The sequence below is a fragment of the Microtus ochrogaster genome, chromosome 17, assembly GCF_000317375.1.
Source record: "Microtus ochrogaster isolate Prairie Vole_2 chromosome 17, MicOch1.0, whole genome shotgun sequence".
NCBI classification, from domain to species: Eukaryota; Metazoa; Chordata; class Mammalia; order Rodentia; family Cricetidae; genus Microtus; species Microtus ochrogaster.
The window spans coordinates 13,278,921-13,290,525 of record NC_022019.1 but is presented as its reverse complement, the minus strand read 5'-3'; the positions used below and the strand labels follow the sequence as shown (position 1 = coordinate 13,290,525).

Genomic DNA, 11,605 nt, shown 5'->3' with positions numbered 1-11,605 from the left:
AGTGTGTGACGGACGTAGAGCATGCAGGCCACAGCCAGCAAGCGGGGCTGCTCTGCCAGGAGACAGGACAGCGGCCACTTCACAGCACACACTCCAAGACACTCTGGATTCCACAGAACTAACCAGAAATCCTAAATAGGCATTCTGTGTATACAGTACAATTTTTTTATAGAGCAGCCTCCTTCACCCTCCTCAGTACTCTGGGCATAAGAAATAATAACTATTGCACGACTTCCACTTCTGCTGGCCTCACCAGAAGGACAATTTTAGATCCATCAAATCTTAGATGTCAGTGCCCTGGGCTCCCACCTGCTGAACCAGAGGAGGGCCTGCCTTTGCAGGCCTGGAATTCCCAGGTTCCATCTTCCACAGCCCAGGATAGCACTTGCTCTCAACCAGGTAGTTCTCAGATGCACACACCAAAAGCCTGTGACTTGATGTGGAAGTGGAACCCAGAGACCACCCCTGCCAGGTCAGCACAGGACACCTTAACACATTTCTAAAGCAAATGGGAGGAGCCACAGATGGCTCAGTGGTTAAAAAAAGACCTGTTGCTGCACAGATCTGATGCCCTCTTTTGGCCTCAGCAGGCAGCTGCAAACGTGTGAACACACGCACGCGCACACACATGCACGCATTATAAAAATAAATCTTTTTTAAAATCTCCACAGTAGAAAGCTTGGCTGGTGTGCAAAATAAAACACGGCTGACAGCCTGGGCTCACGCTTGTCGGCTCCCCTTACCGCTCCCTGGCTGATGGCGGAGGGCTCCCAGCTGGCCACGCAGAGACCACTGCATTCAGGCAGACACCCTGGGGCTCAGGTAACTCTTCTGTCCCTGCTGAGAATAACCAAACACCTCCAAACAGCTTGAGTTAAAGTCTCCATTTATTTCTTTTTTTTTTTTTTTACAAAAATCCAACTTAAGACCTTTGTGCTCATGGTTTGAAAGGGGCAGATGGACAAATTATGTTATCAGAGCGGCCCCAGGCAGCCCCACCCTCCAGCTTCACCTGTGCTAACAAGGCTAACAGACATGAGCATTGTAGGTGGTCCACTGGCCTGAGGCACCCTGTGGGGGGGGGGTGACTGTCACTCTGTGGGTGGCCCTTACCCTCAAGATAAAGAGCAACTGAAAACCAAGGCTGTCCTGGCCCTGGAAGCTGAGACTGGGTAGTCAGGTGTGACCCGTGTTAGGAATCTGCACTAGGTGACCATGGTGAGCTGCGGCAAAGCAGCTTGTAGCGGGAAGAATCATTTCGAGGCATGCCCCCTGGCTCCCCAACCCAAATGACAAGCAGTGTTCAACTGCTTGTCTCTGCCTCTTGCCTCTGAGAGGGTCCCTCAGATACAGTCACTGTCCATACTTGCTGCTGGGGCCCTTCAGTTAGTGTTCCCACCGGGCCCAGAGATGCTACCCCATAGGATGCTCTGATACCACCACTATCCCTGAAACACATTTTGATGACATCCATGAGTGACCAACAGCTTTCAGTGCCCTCCAGAGGGGTTCTACCGTAGAGACGGACTTCCTCATCAAATACCACAGCAATCTACAAGTTCTCACATTAAAGAAACAAGGCGGATAGGGCCGGGGCTCACGGCAGAGCGATTGTCGGGATGCCCATCCACAGCTCCGGGTTCCATCCCCAATACTGGGAAGTAAAAAAAAAAAAAAAAATAGCAGCCACATAGTTAGCGGAAAAAAAAAAACCACCACACTCTTTGGCTCCCCTGAGGGAAGAGGGCTACTGCCACAAGGGACAAAAGGACAGAGAGTCGGGGAAAGAGTCTAGACCCCTTTGCTGAGGTGCTAAGAACTACGTCCCAGGCAGCCTTGGTGTCGGGTTGGAGAAGACACCAGTGGAAGCTCTGCAGCAGCCTGGTCCTCTGGCCGCAGGGACTCCTGGAGATGGAGGCCACGGCAGCCTCCAGCAGAAGGGATCTACAGAGAAGTCAGGACAGCAGCACTCGGGTCAGGGCCTAGGAAGACGGGACTGGCTTAAGGCAGATGCACGGCCAGGACAGCCCTGAGCTCTGTCTGGTGCAGCTGTTCAGTTCCACTTCAGCCAGGCGGGTGGGGTGACAAGTCACAGGCGGAATCCCTGACACAATGCTAGGCTTCCTGCTGCCACCACCCCCAAAATCAGCTTATTTCACTGGCAGCCCTGGGAACAGAACCATAACAGGAGTGGAGAGTGGTAACGCGGGGGTGAGCGCCTGATAGCTTCCAAGGCCGGACTAGAACTTTCCTAGCGGACCCCAGCCTCCAGCTTCTAGCATGTCCCAGACCTCGAAAGAGGGCAACTCGACATCCGGGGTCTAAACCCCACAGGTACACGATGGAGTCCAGACGTGAGGGGAAACGTGAACTCACTTAGGTGTCCATCCCAAGGCCCTGCCATGAGACTCTGGGATCCTCAAAGGACACAGGCCAGTTCTGCACCTTACAAGCTCCCAATCGAGACCTGCTAAATAGCACAGGGACCTGCACCAGTGCCCCGCACCGGCGTCACCAGGAGAGTGAGCTAAAGGCCATTGGGCAGCAGAGGCCTCATCCCTGCCTCACCGGTTGCTTCCTTATCCTCTCTCAAACACAAGAAAGAATGGGAGAGTGGCAATAACCCCCAAGACAAGTGCTGCCTGGCACCAGCCTCAAAGCCCAGGGAACATGCCAGCCCCACTGCGCAGCCCCAGCAGGAGGGGAAGCTGTGTTAGTATCACTGAGGCTACAGGAAGGGGTCGGGGTAGATCAGGAGATCTTGCCTAGGCCAAGTCCATCCTGCTTGTTTCTGCAGCCAGTGCCATCGGGACAGTCCAAGTCACACAGGGTCAGGACCCTCTCCACTAAATACATAGCCAGGTAGGTCCCTCCCTTGGAGAGATTGGCAGAAATTTCAAGTGCAACCCCACCCCATCAAATATATATATATATATATGTATATGTGTGTGTGCATATATATGTATAATACACGTATGTGTGTACATATATGCACACATATAAATAAGCCTTGAATGGCAGATGTGAAACTCTCTTTAAATAATAATAGTTGTTACTGAATTTAAAAACCACGAACCAGCCGTCCTGGGCTTATGAACTAGAGACTCCCAAGAGTCCCACAGTCCTCAGTGTTCACCATCAGTCAGTGCCCCGTGCAGAAGCCCCGAGTCTGCTGACCAGGATGCTGGGCCCAGTGTGACTGACTTCAAGATAAAGACAGCTACTCCCTTCCACTCTTCCTGCTGCCTTCCCCAGCAAAGGGTCTGAGCCCCGCCCCACAGATGTCCCCAAGGTCCTTCAATGCCTGGGAACCGTGGAGCGACTCTTCTTACTCCACTCATGGTCTCTTCAGAACTGGCAAGGCCCTAAATGAACTTGAAGCACTTGGTCTTGTCGTGGGGCAGGCGGGTCTTGAAGAGCACAGAGTCCACCCTGAACTGTGTGTACAAGAGGGGCATATAGCCGTACACCTTGACGAAGAAGTTGATACACTTGTGCCGCTCATGAAAGTGAGAGTCATCATGGGACAGGGCCTGAGGGCACCCCGGGCATCGGAAAGTCCACCTCGATGTCACCTGGAAACAGAAGGAGAGAGCATGGTGAGAACACAGCATGACTGCTGACAGAACCTCATAGCATGGCCAAGCCAAAGCTATGTCCACAGAAAGATGCTGAACCAATGGCTCCATCCACACAGCCCAGCATGTATGTATCCAAAACACTCATAGGGGGCCTTTCCATGTCACCATACTTATCAGACACAAAGTATTAGTATGCCCAGTGTGACTGGCCCAAACAAGTCTACCTGCAATCTTTACCTGGGTGGTACAGCAAGATGTTGGTATAGTTGTTTCAGCCACATTTTTCATAGTGAAATACTGGAAAACTAGCCACAACAGAAACAAATAATTCTAAAATATTACATAGCCATTACAAAGATATTTAACAAAATTACATTTTAAAACAATGAAAAAAAGAGTTAGTTATTAAGATTTCCAACAATTAGAAAAATGTAAGAAACATGATGGTGTCACAAACCATATGGCTAACCATTAGCATAGGCAACTGGTGGTTTGAAAAGGTATGGCCCCATAGACTCGTGTATTTGAGTGCTTGACCTATAGGGAGTGACACTATTAGGAGGTGTGGCCTTGCTGAAGGAAGTATATCACTGTGCGGGCAGACTTTGAAGTCATATATGCTCAAGCTGCTATGCCTAGTATGGTAGACAGTTCACTTCCTGTTGCCCATGGATAAAGATGTAGAACTCTCAGCTCCTTTTGCAGCACCATGTCTGCCTGCATGCTGCCATGCTTCCTGCCATGATGATAATGGATTAAACCTCTGGAACTGCAAGCCAATCTTAATTAAATGTTTTCTTTTATAAGAGTTGTTGTTGGCTGGGTGGTGGTAGCTCATGCCTTTAATCCCAGCATATGGGAGGCAGAGGCAGTAGGATCTCTGAGTTCAGGGCCAGTCTGGGCCCTGTCTCAAAAAACCAAAACCAAACAAACAAAAAAGTGTCTCTTTGCAGCAACAGAAACCCTAACTAGGACAGCAACCTTTCACAAAGTTCTACTGGAGACCTGAGCCTGGGACCCAGTGGGATGAGGCCTGGGTGGTGGAGACCAAGAAAGATGGTGGGCAAAGGTTTTCTTCTCAAGCTCAGCTCTAATTAGAGAGGAAACGGCACTCTAGTCACATCTGACAGAGGTAGGAATTTAAGCTACTTGTGTGTCCTGGACACCCCAAGATGCTCATCAAGCCTAATCTGGTCTCAAACAGGCTGTGAGCCTGGACATGGGAGAAGGGCAAAGCCCTTTGCAGCCTCAAAACAAGTCATACATATGAGCAAGCACAGAGGAAGGACCTGCAGAAACCAGAGCCAGAGGCAGCAGGATGATGGGCGGCTGTGATGAACATGTATGTACACAGGAGCTTCCTAGAGATATAGAAACCATCCATTCAACCTACAAGCATGAAGAGAAAAACCAGCGAAGGGCACTGAAATTAGAACCCAGGATGGGAAACAAGACGGCAAAGTTATGTAAGCAAGACAATGAAGAAACATGGAGAAAGGTGTAAGGTCATTCACGGAAGTTCAGAACAGACAACCCTGGTCCTGGAGAAGAGACAGGACAAAGTCAGGGCAGAAGGAAGCCAGCCATCCAGTGTACGAGGCATCCATGCAGGCTGTCTATGTATGACATGTCTATACAGGAGAATGGAGGGCGGGCATTTATGCCATCTCACAACTCTTGTCCATCTATTTTAAATGAAATCTTCTTACAAAGAAACATGTAAAAGTAAGCTACAGTAGTACTTAGGGGACACACGCAGACACAGCCTGGCCCCTCACTCCACTTACCCACTGCTCTCTCACCAACTCTCCCTGAAGCCACAAACCCACATCACACACTTACACAACCACTGTTTTCACTGAAGCAGTGGCTTCTTTACATTTTTACTTTAATTATGTGTACGCATGTCTGTGTGTAGGTATGTGCATATGACTGCAGTGCTTGCAGAGTCCAGCAGAGGGCATCAGATCCCCTGGAACTGGAGTAACAGGAGGTAGTGAGGCATCTGACATGCATGCTGGGAACTGAACTGTGACCACCACGTCACCGCAGTGACCAGCAGCGCTACTTTGAAATGTTGCAGCTACCTTAAGGTGATGTGAAGACGGCTGTGATTCCTTCCAGTAACAAAGCAGCGAATGCATCTACCCTTAGAAACCACAGCCTGCTTCAGAAGTGAAGGAAGAAGGGGAGTAAAGCTGTCCCACCCTTCCTGCCCCGCAGTCCTTCAGCTCTACCCAGTGGCCTTAGTGCAAGGGCCTGTCTTACAGTCCTGACATCACTTATGTAAGGGGTGTCTTTGTGCACGTGTCAGGGAAGTCTCTGGGGTATGGCAACATCACAAGCTGCATGGAGACAAACACAAAAGTGTACATGCACACACCTTCCCACAGATACGGGGCCTACCTTGATGGGGGGCTTCCGTGTGATGTGGGAGACAAGGAAGTTCATAGCAATATCCTCGCAGTTGATGTACTCGTCCACCATGTCTCGGATGGCCTGGGGCATCACGTAAGAATACAGGTAGGCATAATACTGTCGGGGAAGAAAGGATCGGAACACTGTTAGGAGGTCTCACTTGCAGCAAAAATATGCATGGCTCTAGGGGCTACTGGACAGGAGTGGGAAGGTGCCCAGCAGGGGGTCACAGCGGGGATGCATGGACTGGCATTTATGGACCGAGAGCAGGAATGAGCATCCTGCAACGTGGGTCTCCACTAAGAACATCGCATTATCAGCCTGCATCTTCACAGTCTACAAGAACGCACCAAACGGAAGGCAGCACCCTCACGGAAGCCAGTTCAGTGGTTGAGGAACTGTAGGGGCGGTGGAGGGGACTCGCTCGTCTCAGAATAGGGATTCTGTGGTGCTGGGAATGGAACCTAAGCCCCCTGAACACTGGAGCAGTGCCCACCACCTTCAGAGCCAGCTGAAGACTTCGAAAGGGGAAGTATATGCCAACATCACTCAAAAGAAATGCAATATGGGGCTGGAGCAATGACACTAAGAACTAGAGTTTGGATCCCCAGAACCCACATAAATGCAAGTGGGGTGGTAGCCTATTTGTAATTGCAGCCTGGAAGGTGGAGACAGAGGACCTCTAGAGCAAGCTGGCTGCCAAGACCAGCCATATCCACTCTGGGGTTCACTGAGACCCTGCCTTATTGAATAATGTAGAAGATGGTCAAGGATGATCCCTGACATCAGCCTTGAGCCTGCATATACATAGTCTTGCATGTGCCCATACACATGCAAATATATCCTATGTACATACGTACATACATATCACACACAACTGGAAAAAATTAATTTTTTAAAAAAACTAAATATAATATGAGCCTTGTCGCATTTTAAATGTCCTTATAACCATGTTATTCAAACTCAAGAAGAACTGGAGCTGTCACTTGGCAGCAGAGCCCTTTGCACCTCTAGCTTAGCTTTGATCCTAAGCTGCACCACGAAAGAAAAAAGCCAGTGATGGCACACGCCTTTTGTTCCAGCACTTAGGAGGCAGAGGCTGGCAGATCTGAGTTGGGGTTGAGGCCACCCAGATCTACATAGTGAGTTCCAGGACAGTCAAGGCTACGTAAGAGACCCTGTCTCAAAAAACAAACAAAGGAAGAGTGAAAGTAGAATGCCTCACTTACCCACTTATCTGAAACGACGGCCTTTCAACAAGCAAACATAAAAACGTACGCTATTTCTTCATTTCTCTCATGCACGTTTTCATACTCTAGTGTTCCTTATAACCCAGGACACCGCAGCTCTGACCAGACATCCATAAAGAACTCAGGAGCCACAACAGTCTAGCACTAATGTTGCATATCAGAAGAAATATTAAAAAAGGAGCAAAAGCAGCATAAAGCTAACAGTGCAGAGGGACATGATGGTCGAAGGCAGCTGCACTGTGGACATCCAGTGAGCCCAAACCCTACTGTGAAAACATCTCTGGGCAGAAGTGGCAGAGCCCTTGGACAGAGGACCACAGTGGGCCTTGTACAGTGGCAATCAGTCCATAGCGAGAGCCTGTGGTCTGCAGGAGTCCTCATGGTCTACAGGCTGTCCTGGTCCTAACTTTCAGTTACTATATGCATGGTTTGTTTGTTTTCTCATCCTGAGAGGGGTTCTCACTGTACAACCTAGCCTAGCCTCAAACCTGTGACTCTCCTACTTAGCTATAGCTATTGGGATTCTAGGTGAGGGTCACCACACTAGGCTTCTCTGAGCACATCACCCAGTTTCTTTAAATGCAGGAACAGCTTGCCTCTGGCCCAGAAGGGTATATTGATGTGGGATTCCCCTCTGTAGGCTATGAATATGTTTTATTACCACTGGTTAATAAAGAAGCTGCTTCGGCCTATAGCAGGGCAGAATACAGCCAGGCTGGAAGAGAGAGTAGGTAGGAAGATACCATGTAGCTGCTGAAGGAGAAAGATACCAGAACAGAACCTTACCGGGTAAGCCACAGCCTCGTGGCAATACACAGATTAATAGAAATGGGTTAATTTAAGATATAAGAGGTAGCTAGTAATGTGTAAACTCTCAGCCAAATAGAGTTGTAATTAATATAGAATTAATATAGTTTCTGTATGATTATTCGGGTCTGAGCAGTCAGGAAATGAACAAGCGGGCTCCACCTACCGTATATAGGTGTGTAGGGGTGTGTGTAGGTGTGTGTGTGTGTGTGTGTGTGTGTGTGTGTGTGTGTGTGTGTAAAGGTTAAAGGCAGCATTCATTCCCACACAAAGCTCACCCTTACTAAGGGCAGAGCACGGAACCAGCGTTCTCTTACCTTGTGAAAGAAGGCAGCACCTGTCAGCACCATGGACAGCTCACAGGAGTAGTTGGAGTTGTAGAGCCAGGACTGGTGAGGGATGTCCCATGCATGGTACCGGCCGGGGAAACCCACAATACGATCACGTGCCTCTCTCCACACCCTTGAAAACACACACACTTAAAATGAGTGCTTTTATCTGGATTGCTTTAACCCTTAGACTTTTGCATTTTTTTTCCTTTTATTTCCTTTTCCTTTCTCTTAAAAAAAAAAAAGTCAGATAAGCAAATCAGGTAAATAAAAAAAAAAACTACAGTGATTGTCACTAATAATCTGCACACAGGTGTCCCTCCAGTGTCTCGTGGGAAGGTCACATTGTAAGGCACTTCAGAAGGTGACAATCTGCTAAGAAGCAGGAGACAACCAATTCCTGTTTCTATAATTTCTTTAAAGGTTTGTTTGTAATGAACATGACACATTCACATGTAATGAACATGTTCCACAGAACACATGTAATTTCTCTACCCTGAGCTTCTCTGTTCTTCCTGCTCCAGACAGCACATGTGAGAAGCACTCAAATACCACAGCAATCACTGTGAGGAGAACCCACTTCCTAAGCTGAGCAGGGCCCAGAGAGAAACCCACTGTGTAAGCTGTCCACTGACCATCAGATGGAGGCATCTGTAAATGCAAGAAAACTGAGAGAACTGGGTCCCACTTTGAGAATCTGAAAAACGTGCAGTGTGCATGTTTGCATGCATGTGTTCATGTCTACATGTAGAGATCGGAGGACACTATGGTGGCATGGGTTCTCTCTACCTTTATGTGGGGTCCAGGATCAAACTCAGGCCCCTAGGCTTAGTGGGCAAGTGCCTCTACCTGATGAGCCATCTTGCTGCCCAGGAGAAACTTTTCTATCATTCCCAAATCTATAGCTAAGTCAAAATAAATACAATCAGTTCGCAGTCTCACTGGCTGAAACCGGAGCTGAAAGCACAAGCTCCAGGAGCCGGCAGCCGCTAAAGGCCTCAGAGACTGCAGCGCTGCAGCTGCCCGAGACCTCCTGAGCGCCTTCAGGGCATTTCAATCCCTGAAACAGTTCGAGAGTCACTGATCTAACAGACGATAACTCACAACTTCCACCACCAAACAGGGCCTTATAGATTTCCTCTTATAAACAACAATTTTTTTTTATTGCGGTAAAATACCATCTTAATCTTTTTGAAGGGTACATTATCTAGTAGCATTAAAGACAGACAAGTTGGGTCACCGTCACAACATCTCCAGGACCTGCCAACCCTCCAGCACTGGAGGTCTAAGTTGATACCTGTCTTCCTTGGCCTAGCTCGCACCATTTTTACTGTCAGTATGAATTGTACCTATAGTTCCCTCCTGTGAGTGGACCACACAATGACTCTCTCCTCTGTTCCCACTTCTGACTGTTACAAGTGATTCTGCGTCCACTACAACAGCTCTGCACAAGGGAGGCCCCCAGAGAAGAGACAGAGGAGACAGAAGCACTGCCTGGTACACACCCAACAGGGAAGCAATAACTAGAATATAAAGACCTCAAAATTAAACAACATAAATGGGCGAAGGAAATAAGTGGTTAATAAGTGCATGGAAAACTGTTCAGCATCCTTCATTCTCAGGAAAATGCAATCAAAATTACCTTGAGCTTTCGTGTTACCCAGTCAGAATAGCTGTCGTCAAGGAGACAAACAGAAACTCTAGTAAGGAGGTGTGGACACACAGGGCCCTGACACACACTGCAGGAGTCTAAGTTAATCCAGCCACTTAGAAAATTGGCACGGAGTCCCTCAGGGGGTTAAAGTACAACCTCTACTAAAAAGAATCCAAGTCAGCATCCTGCAGAGACGTTTTCGGTAGCATTTCACAGTGGCCCGGGTGCCCATCCATTCTTAAGTCGATAAAGACAGTGTGGCACACAGACACAGGCACAAAGAGTGAAATCGTATCATTTTTTAGGAACATGAACGGAGCTAAATTCATCATGTGATATGAAATAAGCTGGACTCAGGAAGACAAAATGTTTTCTATCGTGTGCAGAAATGAAGGAGAAACAACATGAAATTAAAAGAAGTAAGGGACAGAGGAAGAGATGGGTAAAGAGGATGAGCATGCAAATTATATCCTATGGAGGCACAGAAATGTCACAATGAAGTCCCTAGCTTCGTACAACTGATATAAGCTAATAAAACCTAAACAAGGCATTCTGTGTCTTCTGCTCTGTGTCTCCCTCTCCTGCCCACAGATGTTGGTGGGGATCTACCCCTGGAGACAATTCAGCTGTGCCAGTTCAGTTCTTGAAGGCTGGGCCCACATCCAGAATGACTAAAACGGATTCACTACTTCCTCACCACCCAGAAAAGTCAAAAAGCCAGAGCCAACAAAGAAGCCAGCACCTTCAGCACCTCTGTGAATTCAAACTCCTCAGAGCTGGGGCTCCTTCTCTAGCATTCTTGGGAGGGAAGCTAGGAGTGTCTGAAGTTCTCCTAACACCTCATGGCCACACCCACAGCTCCCGGCCCCTCAGTGGGCCTTAGGTGTGTCTTTCCACATCAAAAATACAGCCATTTCCCACAACCGACACCTGCAGTGGCAAGACCATTCCTGGAGCTCTTCTAGGCTTTTCTCTTTGCATAAGAGGAAGAGCAATGGCTGATTACCATGGACACAGCCTGGTCAGCAGGATTTTCCTTTTTCAATCTCAGCTAGCCACAGACTTGCTTCAGTAATCCACCACGTTGGGGCTTGGAGGAGAGCTGACCTTCTGCCAGAAGTAAAGATGCTATTTCTGTGACCTATGGCTCAGTAGCAAAAGGAAGCCTAAGACCAGGAGGGTCGGGGGATGGAATGAAGACAGAGGAACTCCTGTGCTTCTCAAAGTGAACTGCTAAGATAAACTACTTTTTCCCAATTTATATGAACTAAAGCTGACAAAATACAATAAAAACAGTTTTGTAAATGCTACTAAAAACACAAAGTGAACACAGATAAATTAGAATTCATCAAAATTGAAAACTTTATGCTTGAAGGAATGCCACAAGGCAGTGCAAAGAGACCGGCTGAGCAGACTCTCTGGCGTGAAACAGATACGCTTTCATCTAGAATAAAGAACTCTGGGCTGGAGAGATGGCTCAGTGGTTAAGAGCACTGACTGTTCTTCCAGAGGTCCTGAGTTCAATTCCCAGCAACCACATGGTGGCTCACAACCATCTGTAATGAG

At 48.1% G+C, this 11,605-nt stretch overlaps 1 protein-coding gene across 3 annotated transcripts in view; it reads right to left on the bottom strand.

Moving 5' to 3' along the window:
* Nucleotides 1–879: 879 nt before the first annotated feature.
* Extl3 (exostosin like glycosyltransferase 3) overlaps nucleotides 880–11,605 on the bottom strand; it is a 92,468-nt gene continuing 81,742 nt past the window's right edge. For all 3 annotated transcript variants that reach the window (XM_026783217.1, XM_005355515.3, XM_026783218.1), the window contains 3 exons: nucleotides 8,374–8,518; nucleotides 5,988–6,116; nucleotides 880–3,575 (listed from right to left, as the gene is read on the bottom strand). In XM_026783217.1, the coding sequence (XP_026639018.1) occupies nucleotides 3,366–3,575; nucleotides 5,988–6,116; nucleotides 8,374–8,518 (484 nt within the window). In that variant the 3' untranslated portion in view covers nucleotides 880–3,365. The remainder of the gene's footprint in view (nucleotides 3,576–5,987; nucleotides 6,117–8,373; nucleotides 8,519–11,605) is intronic.